Consider the following 10,200-nt stretch of genomic DNA (forward strand, 5'->3'; position numbering starts at 1 on the left):
CCCACATGGCTTATTTTTGCCCCCTATTATCCACTACAAAATTGTATCAAACAAAGATATTGTACCCTAAAATATGATGAATGTCTTATACGAAGTTCCTAAAAAGTCACTGGGGGACAGTTATATATACTGGCATATTGGACAAAAATATTGGGGGGCAAATGTCCATTCCAAAAATAAGCCATGAGGGGCAAATGTCCTATCTGTCATTTAAACTGGGGGGCAAATGTCCAGCAGTTCATTTTTTCATTGGGGGGCAAATTTCCTGGGGGGCAAATGTCCTACAAGCGTTCAAACATTTACTTTCATTTACTGAAAACATTTTCTATTCAAAAAGCATGATTATCGTAAACAATCATTGTTTTATCAGACAATAGACGTTAAAATCTTTTTACACCCATCGGCTATTCAACAGGTAAGAACACTTGCCACCTGTATTTATGATAAACAATTATCACGGTATAATACTGTTAATTACCTCTTTTTGCTGCATCTGTTGTTTGTTCACCAGTAATCGGATATGCGCCTACTTTCGAGACAAAATTATGGTAAGGGCATGACATGCGCTTATTATCCCATACGGAATAACGGTAAGGCCGTATGCGCTTACTTTTGTTATGCGCTTATATTCGAATATGCGCTTATTTACCAGATTCTACTGTATTCTAACTTCAGTCTTACCGTTGCTTTGTATGCTTGTTCTTATCCCTTTAGAAGATTAGATCTTTAGATTTCTATGCAGATAACCAATACACAGAATTGCTTTGTAAGTTACTGTAACTTTGTGTACTTATCCCATCTCAGATTATTTTGAAGAGTTACAAAAGAACATTTTGATGACTGATCTTTTTTCTAAAGTATGACGATATTGGTTATAATTAAACTGAATCGGATTCTTTTTCTCTGTTATATTTCTTACCAGAATGAAAATGCAGCAATCAATGTTGTTATCAGCTACAAGTAGCTTCCAAGTCAGACTAAACTTTTACATATGCTGTCAGTATATTTTGCTGTCTTTCTGTTAGGTTTTTCAGTTGTTTTGGTACATTCATTTAACTTCTTCTTGGTTAAAAAGTGGCGGCAACAATCACAATTTCCTTCGATTTAATTTACCTGATGTCGTCACGGGCGTACTACGCGGTGACAAAGATTAAAATTAAAAGATTAAAAAGAGAACTCTGAATAGCCCTGTAGAATTGTTGAACAACTTAGTGGTATTGTTACTGCAGTAACTGACCTTATCATTAACTCTCTCTTCATTTCTTTCAGCTCAGGGAGAAGCACAAGGGGGGTATCAATGTAATCTGTGCGGGAAAATGTATTCATCGAAGAGCAACCGTAGCCAGCACATGAAGATCCATACCGGCATAAGACCTTACTCCTGTGAGGTGTGTGGGAGGAGATTCCTACGCAGGACCTACCTTAGAGGACATATGATGGTACACATGAAACTTCCATGATGCACAGGTTTGTTTGAAGATCTTTCAGAAAAGATTTTTCCCCCATTACATGCGTTGGGGTATAGTTTTATAGTCGTCTGTTCATCTGCCACTCCGTCCGATATTGCTTTTGCTCAATATCTTCTACTAGAAGGATATTTATAAACTGGACGAAATGCTTATTTGAATTTATTTCATCAATACGCAAAATCCACTTTCCTATTTGTTTCAAAGTTTCATCACAGCGTGTGGTCCAAGGCCTAAACTTTGTTCCGGACGCTTTTAGGGGCCGCAAGGGCTAAAAAACAACTTTAAACAACTTCTCATGAAACGCTAGATGGATCTTCCTTTAAGGTGGTCAGTATTATCATTATAAGATCCTCTCCAAAATATGTTCAAATGGTTGCGCTAAGCCCTATTTATGGGCCACAAGAGCCAGAAATAGAAATGACTATAAATGACTTCTTCTCACGAACCGCTTGATGGATCTTCATCAATGTTAGGTTCTCTTTCAATTTTGTTCTTTATGGGTGATTGGCACCTTTTAGGGGCTGCTAGGTAAAACAGGGATACCATAAGATGACTTCTTCTCATTAACCGCTTGATCGGTCTTGATAAAACTTGATCAAACTTTTTCTGTAGTGTCATTGCAATGGTTCGACTTGGTCCTTGTTAGTGGACACCAGAGCTAAAAATAGATTTTTTTTCAAAGAACTTCATATTATGAAATTTGTTCTAATGGGAACGAATATTAGGGCTGTCACAGCAAAATATAGGGGAAAAAACAAATAACTTTCATTTTAATGACTTGCTTTAAGATGTTCACCGAACTTGGTCAGAAGCAAGGTCAGGTGGTCAAGGTTACCACCAGGTGAGCGACTTAGGCCTCATGTATGTAGGTATTCTGAAGGCAAAATTTGTAAGTGCGGACTTTTTGCGATAAGACAAATGTCATATGTAGAAAGTACAGTTCATGTCACAATAACAATTTTTAGCTCGACTATACGAAGTATATGTAGAGCTAGCCCACTCGACCCGGCGTCGGCACGCGTCCACACCTTACAGTTTTAATGCACTTTCACTTTATCTATGTAATTACTCAATGAATTTTATTCAAACATTAAATAGTTGTTTCACATCATATGGCACAAGAGCCATCATTCTTGCACCAATATTTCGTGAATTACGCTCCTTTTTTAAGAATTTCTGGTTTAGTTTAATGCACATTCACTATTCTTCCGTTTACATAATGGATTTGATTCAAACTGAAAACAAATCTTCCTTGTCGTCGCCCTCATGATATTCCGAAAAATAAAACGGACGAATTATATGATGACGCGTGCGTCTGTCTGTCTGTTCGTCCGTCCGTCATAAAACTTTATAACCATTAAAAATATTGACTTGAAACTTAGCACATGGGTAGATGGCGATCAGGCGATACGCAGAGCACTTGATCCGGCTCGGTAGGTTAAAAGTCAAGTTCACAAACGTAGCTAAAAGGTCAAAACTATCTATATGCAAGGTGTTGACTTCAAACTTGGTATGTAGGTTGGTGGCGATGAGACGATATGCAGAGCACTTGAACCGGTGTAATGAAGTATTTTGACTCACATAGAATAATGACCCCCCGGTCATTATTCTATAGAAAAAGTGACCCCCCGGTCATAGTATTATGACCTCCAGATCATAGTACTATGACTTCCCCACGTGAAGTAAACTGAACCTCACGAAGAATATTGACTCCCATAAAAAAACGACCCCCGTTCATTTGGTCAAATTTAATGATAACTCATGTATCTAAGGCCTAATTGCTGCATTTTATGCCCCCCCCCCCCCACTCGGGGAATGGGGGCATATAGATTTGCCCTTGTCCGTCCGTCCGTCCTTCCGTTTGACCATTAGCCCCAGATACCATCACTTGACACGGAAATCAGAGCATTCCGCAACGGGAAAAGGGATTCTATTTCTAGACGCTGTATCTTCGTGTATACATTTTTTCAGGAAAATAACAATTCACAATACGTTCACAAAACACACCAGTGTCAATAATTCCTGCAAACTTCGGTATGAAGTAATTCTTCAGAAGAAAACTGCACAAGAAACTGCTAGCATAGAACTTAGTATTGATAGAAGTTGCAATAATTAGCAGTGGCAGTAGTACTTAACGTAGCGGCAACAATAGAAAGTAGTAGTAGTAGTAGTAGTAGTAGTAGCAGTAGTAGTAGTGGCAGTGGTAGTGGCAGCTGCAGTAGCAGCAGCAGCAGCAGCAGCAACAGAGGAATAAATGACAGCAACAACAGCAGCAGGAGAAGAAGAGGTAGATATACAAGACGTATTAGTGGAAGCAGGTATAGTAGTATCAGTAGTAGCAGTTGTAGTAGTAGTAGTAGAAGTAGTAGTAGTAGTAGTAGTAGAAGAAGAAGAAGTACATGTAGTAATAGCAATAGAAGTAGCGGACTCAGTAGTAAAAGTACAATCAAAATGTTAACTATTGGCAATGGAGGGTATTAGAGTTGCAGATCTAGTAAATTGTCCGTAAGGTTTGGTGGGGATCACTTTTTATGCCCCCGAAGGTCTGTCAGTCTGTCCGCATTTTCGTGTCCGGTCCATATCTTTGTCATCGATTGATGGATTTTCAAATAACTTGGCATGAATGTGTACCTGAGTAAGACGACGTGTCGCACGCAAGACCCAGTTCCGTAGCTCAAAGGTCAAGGTCACACTTAGACGTTAAAGGTCATTTTTCATGATAGTGCATTCGTGTCCGGTCCATATCTTTGTCATCCATGGATGGATTTTCAAATAACTTGGCATGAATGTGTACCACAGTAAGACGATGTGTCGTGCGCAAGACCCAGGTCTGTAGCTCAAAGGTCAAGGTCACACTTAGACGTTAAAGGTCATTTTTCATGATAGTGCTTTCGTGTCCGGTCCATATCTTTGTCACCGATGGATGGATTTTCAAATAACTTGGCATGAATGTGTACCACAGTAAGACGACGTGTCGCACGCAAAACCCAGGTCCGTAGCTCAAAGGTCAAGGTCAAACTTAGACGTTAAAGGTCATATTTTATGATAGTGCATTGATGGGCGTGTCCGGTCCATATCTTTGTCATTCATGCATGGATTTTAGAATTATTGGGCATGAATGTGTACCACAGTAAGACGACGTGTCGCGCGCAAGACCCAGGTCCGTAGGTCAAAGGTCCTAAACTCTAACATCGGCCATAACTATTCATTCAAAGTGCCATCGGGGGCATGTGTCATCCTATGGAGACAGCTCTTGTTAATAGATATTATCGTCGAAAGTCTTTTTAGGAGCCGGTGTTTTACACGGAAAGAGTAACTTTTTTAAATAGAATAATGTCCGGGAATCGATATTGTATGAGAGTTCGAATGTAGTAATTTCGGCAGTGAGTATTTTACATGGAAGGAGTCACTTTTTCTATAGAATAATAACCGGGGTCGTTATTCTATGAGATTCGAAGGGAGTCATCTTTAGGGAGTCAGTATTTTACTTTGAGGGGTCAGTTTTTCTATAGAATAATGACCGGGGGTCGTTATTCTATAGAGTTTTCAAAGGGAGTCAGTTTTTATAAGGGGAGTCAATATTTTACAGGAAAGGAGTCACATTTTCTATAGAATAATAACCGGGGGATCGTTATTCTATGGGGGTCGAAATACTTCATTACACCGGCTCTATAGGTCAAAGGGCAAGGTCACAATTTGAGCTCAATGGTCATTTTTGTCCTCATATTTCGTGTCAGGAGCACAACGTATTAACCATTCAAGGTATAGACTTCAGACTTGAGTTGTAGGTAGGTGGCTTTGTGACGATATGAAGAGTGCATGAACCAGGGTGGTAGGTCAGAGGTCAAGGTTTCAGCAAGGTTAAATGTGCCCATCATATTTTGTGTCAAAGCATAACTTAAAAAAAGTATTTAAGGTATTGGCTTGAAACTTAGAATGTAGGCAGATAGTGGTGAGACGATGTGCAGACTGCAACAATCTACATAACAACCTCTCCCACCCATTTATTCCACCCTAAAAACAATTCATTTAGTTTCTTAATCTGAAGTATCCTGTTATCCTGTCACCACACACACACACACGCGCGCGCGCGCACGCACGTACGCACACACCCACCCTGGTTCTCTCCTCCCTAACCGACCACTTAAAACCCCCTCTTTCCACAAAAAACAATTTAGTTTCTTCACACATATTTCTGTTGTTATCCCCCGACGAAAGTCGGAGGGATATAGTTTTGGCGTTGTCCGTCCGTCCGTCCTTCCGTCCGTCTTTCCGTCCGTCCTTCCGTCTTTCCGTCCGTCCGTCCGGAGCCATATCTAGGAAATGGTTGGGAATATTTATTTAAAACTTCATATACATGTTCACCACTATGAGTTCTTGCGGCCCGTCAAGTTTCAGTCAGTTTGCCCAAGTAACATCAGAGTTATGGCCCTTAGAAGTTTTTAGTATTAACCATATAGGGTACTATAAATATGGCAATTTCTGCATCATAACTTTTGATATATTTGACTTAGAACTATGAAACTTAAACAGAATTTAGATCACCATAATGTGGTTGTGTACACACAATTTCATTCGGATTTATTTTGTAAATTAAGAGTTATTGCCCTTTAATTATATAAAATCCACATATTTGTACATAACAAACTTACCATTTGGTAGAATTTCATTAAATTTCTTTCATTCTTTTCCATGAACATTTATTGTAAACATGTGAAGTTGTGTACCCACACCTGGTCACCCCCTTACCTTGATCACACACCTCCCCCCGCCCCCCCCCCCCCCAAAAAAAAAAAATCCTTATTTTAGATTTTTTTAAAACAAACTTCATATACATGTTCACCACTATGAGGTTATGGGGCCCATCAAGTTTCAGACAGATTGCCCAAGTAACACCAGAGTTATGGCCCTTAGAAGTTTCTAGTGTTAACTATATAGGGTACTATAGATCTATAGATATGGCAATTTCTGCATCGTAACTTTTGATATATTTGACCTAGAACTATGAAACTTTAACAGAATTTAGAGCACTATAATGTGGTTGTGCACAGACAATTTTGTACGGATTTCTTTTGTAACTTCAGAGTTATTGCCCTTTAATTGTCTAAAAATCCACATATTTGTACATAACAAACTTACCATTTGGCAGAATTTCATTAAATTTCTTTCATTCTTTTATGTGAACATTTATTATAAACATGTGAAGTTGCGCACCCACACCTGGTCACCCAATTGCCTTGGTCACACCCCCTCCCCCTCCCAACCCCCCTCCCCCCACCCCAAAAAAAAAATTTTCAATTCTTATTTTAGATTTTTTTTCAAATCTTCCAAGTTGTACCATTCCCCCACCTCACTTCTCCACCCAGTCATGACCACCACTGATCATGCATCCTCTGCCCCCTCCCCCCACCACCAACTTCACCCTTTTACCTTTTTTTTTCATGTTTAATTTTCCGTCAATATTTATAATCAGCATGTGAAATTTTGTTTCCTCTCCCGTTCCCCTGCACCCCCACCTCCTAAAAAATAAATATATACATATATGTATATATACATATATATATTTCCATTCCTTTTTTTATTTTTTTTAAATGTTCAAACCATGTTAAGTTGTGACTGCACAAACCTTGCCCTCAACCATGTTCAAGATATCTTACCTGTGTTCTCTTAAGGACAACTGTCCTTTTAAGTTCAAATGTACATGTTAAACAGCAACACCTGGTGCCAAACCACTCGAAGACAATATTTCGTTCCAGTTAAACTTGAAGCTCACATTTCAATTAACTGCATTTAATTTTAAAAGCTAAGCTTATTACAGTAAGCATATCCCATTCAAAATAAATTCTGTAGTCAGGGTCAAAGTATCATACATTTATTATATACTCTTTAATTAAACATTTGTTTTCTATTAAATTGATTTTGACTAATGAAATTATTTGCTTCTTTTTAACATCCTTTCACTTTTTGCCGGATATATCTTTTTGCCATTCCTCATCGCAAACCCTTTCGGCGGGGGATACCAATTCATCGAATTTGCTTGTAAATAATTGGATTTGATTCAAACTTTTAATGGTTAATCCACACCATCAACCACATCATATGACACAAGGCCCACAACTCTGGCCTCGATTTATTATGAATTACATCCCCTTTTTACTTAGAATTTCCTGTTAAAGTCTTGATGCTCTTTTTCTATCTAAATGGATATTATTTATCCCCCCGCCAAAGGCGAAGGGGATATAAGAAATGCTCTCCGTCCGTGCGTGCGTCCGTCCGTGCGTCCGCAACGATCTTTGTCAGGAGCATAACTCCAAAAGTACTGGAGGGATTTTCTTCAAACTTCATACACTGATAGAACACATTGGGAGGAAGTGCATTGTGCAAGAACAATAAATCCCCCAGCCGAAGGCGAAGGGGATATTAGAAATGCTCTCCGTCCGTGCGTCCGTCCGTCCGTGCGTCCGCAACGATCTTAGTCCGGAGCATAACTCCAAAAGTACTGGAGGGATTTTCTTCAAACTTCATACACTGATAGAACACATTGGGAGGAAGTGCAGTGTGCAAGAACAATAACTCTGCCTTGCCTATTTTTGAGTTATTCCCCTTTATCATATTTTCTTAAAAAATTTTGTCCGGAACATAACTCCAAAAGTACTGGAGGGATTTTCTTCAAACTTCATACATTTATAGAACACATAAGGAGGAAGTGCAGTGTGCAAGAACAATAACACTACTTTGCCTATTTTATGAGTTATTCCCTTTTATCATATTTTCTTAAAACATTTTGTCCGGAGCATAACCCCAAAAGTACTGGAGGGATTTTTCTTCAAACTTCATACACTGATAGAACACATTGGGAGTAAGTGCAGTGTGCAAGAACCTTGCCTATTTTTGAGTTATTCCCCTTTATCATATTTTCTTAAAATTTGTCCGGAGCATATCTTCTTCTTGCATGGAGGGATTTTGATATATCTTGGCACAAATGTTTACCACCCCGAGGCGGAGTGTCATGTGCAAGAACCAGATCCCTAGGTCTAAGGTCAAGGTCACACTTAGAGGTCAAAGGATACAAGAATGAAAACCTTGTCCGAAGCATTTCATGCATAGAGGGATTTTGATATAACTTGGCACAAATGTTCACCACCACGAGACGGAGTGTCATACATAAGATCCAGGTCATTAGGTCTAAGGTCAAGGTCACACTTAGAGGCCAAAGGTCAGATACAAGAATGACTTCGTCTGAAGCATTTATTCTTCATGCAGGGAGGGATTTTGATGTAACTTGGCACACTTATACTCTATCATGAGACGAAGTGTCATACGCAGTTCCCTTCTTTAGAATTACTTCCCTTTGTTGTTACTTTAAATAGCTTTTATTGTAACTTTTTCATTTTTAGTCGTAGGGAAAAATCGAGACCACTTTTCTGTAGTACAACATGCATGCTAAATCCAATTTTGATGTGTATTTTGACCAATCTCTACCTGATAAAGATTTTTGTGTGGACTTGCATTTTTTTTGTAAGATTAACTTCCCTTAGTTGCTACTATAAATAACTTATATTGTAACATTTTTATAACTGACCGTAGGGAAAAAACAAGACCACTTTTCTGTGGTACAACATAGATGTTACTCTCCAATTTTAGGTGTATTTTATTATATATAAGGTATCTTTACCTGGTTAGGAGTTTTTTTGTGGACTTAAAAAAAACAAAAGACTAACAATGATTACTAAACAAAATTAACATTCCATTTGCAAATAAAGCTGCTAGAGTAAAGAACTTTGCTGCGACGGGCATTTATTGTGACATTCTGGCACTCTTGTTCCCTGTTAGCTTTCCATTCCTTCTTTTTACAGTAGCCATATAGAAAAACATCATAGCTATACTGTTCATGAAAATTAATAGAATTTAGCAGTAAACCACCTCACTGCTGACTTATTCTTTCTTCCACATCTTTAAAACCCCCTGATGCGGACCACAACTAAACGGCTCTTCAAAGCTTTCCCCAAAATTAATACTTTCAGACACTAACTTGCCAGGAACTTTAGCCTTCAATTATAATATGCCCAGCGGGGGGATTAGCCATGTGTAACATGGCTCTTGTTCGAACTTGAAATAGTTGTTCCAGCTTCCACTGATGTACCCTGTTGCACATTCAAGCACCGAAAAAAAACGAGCTTGCTTTCTCCTGATTGAATTACTTCCTTTTTATTACAACATGTTCCTTGATTTCAATTACAATCGTTCATGGAAATTTTCTTTCCTTATAGCTCCAACTTACAAATACAAATATAAAATCACTACCGGTCTAATGCCAAAATGTCTGATCACCAAATTCACTTTTCACGTGTATAATAAAATCTCTCCTTTCTATTTTCAGGTTTTGGGAAATTGTTCAGAGCATTCATGGACATCGACCGTTGCTTTAACATGTATATTAAAATGTTCTAATAAAGTTACATTTCGTGTTGCAAGAATTTTGTAGTAATTTCCGACAAAAGTTCAATATATCTACGGGCAAAAGTAGAAGTTGTTTAACTATGTCAAAACCGATCGATTTTTCAAGCCTGGTGAACTGTCAGAAATCCTTTCCTTTGACAAAAATCTTCTGGAATACAAAATTCCCCTCATAGTTTTGCATGGGGTATTAATAGGTTATCATTATCCTCTTTATGAAAATAGCAGGGCTATCATGATACGGCTAAAATGGGAGTAATATGTATGGTTTCTT

At 38.4% G+C, this 10,200-nt stretch overlaps 1 protein-coding gene across 1 annotated transcript in view; it reads left to right on the top strand.

The window, feature by feature from the left end:
• Positions 1-9,946, top strand: part of LOC123540587 (sal-like protein 1) — a 139,783-nt gene extending 129,837 nt beyond the window's left edge. The window contains exons 5-6 of the mRNA XM_053526954.1: positions 1,270-1,467; positions 9,850-9,946. Of these exons, the coding sequence (XP_053382929.1) occupies positions 1,270-1,460 (191 nt within the window). The 3' untranslated portion in view covers positions 1,461-1,467; positions 9,850-9,946. The remainder of the gene's footprint in view (positions 1-1,269; positions 1,468-9,849) is intronic.
• The last annotated feature ends 254 nt before the right edge of the window (positions 9,947-10,200 follow it).

This window comes from Mercenaria mercenaria, chromosome 16 (genome assembly GCF_021730395.1).
Source record: "Mercenaria mercenaria strain notata chromosome 16, MADL_Memer_1, whole genome shotgun sequence".
Taxonomy (NCBI): Eukaryota; Metazoa; Mollusca; class Bivalvia; order Venerida; family Veneridae; genus Mercenaria; species Mercenaria mercenaria.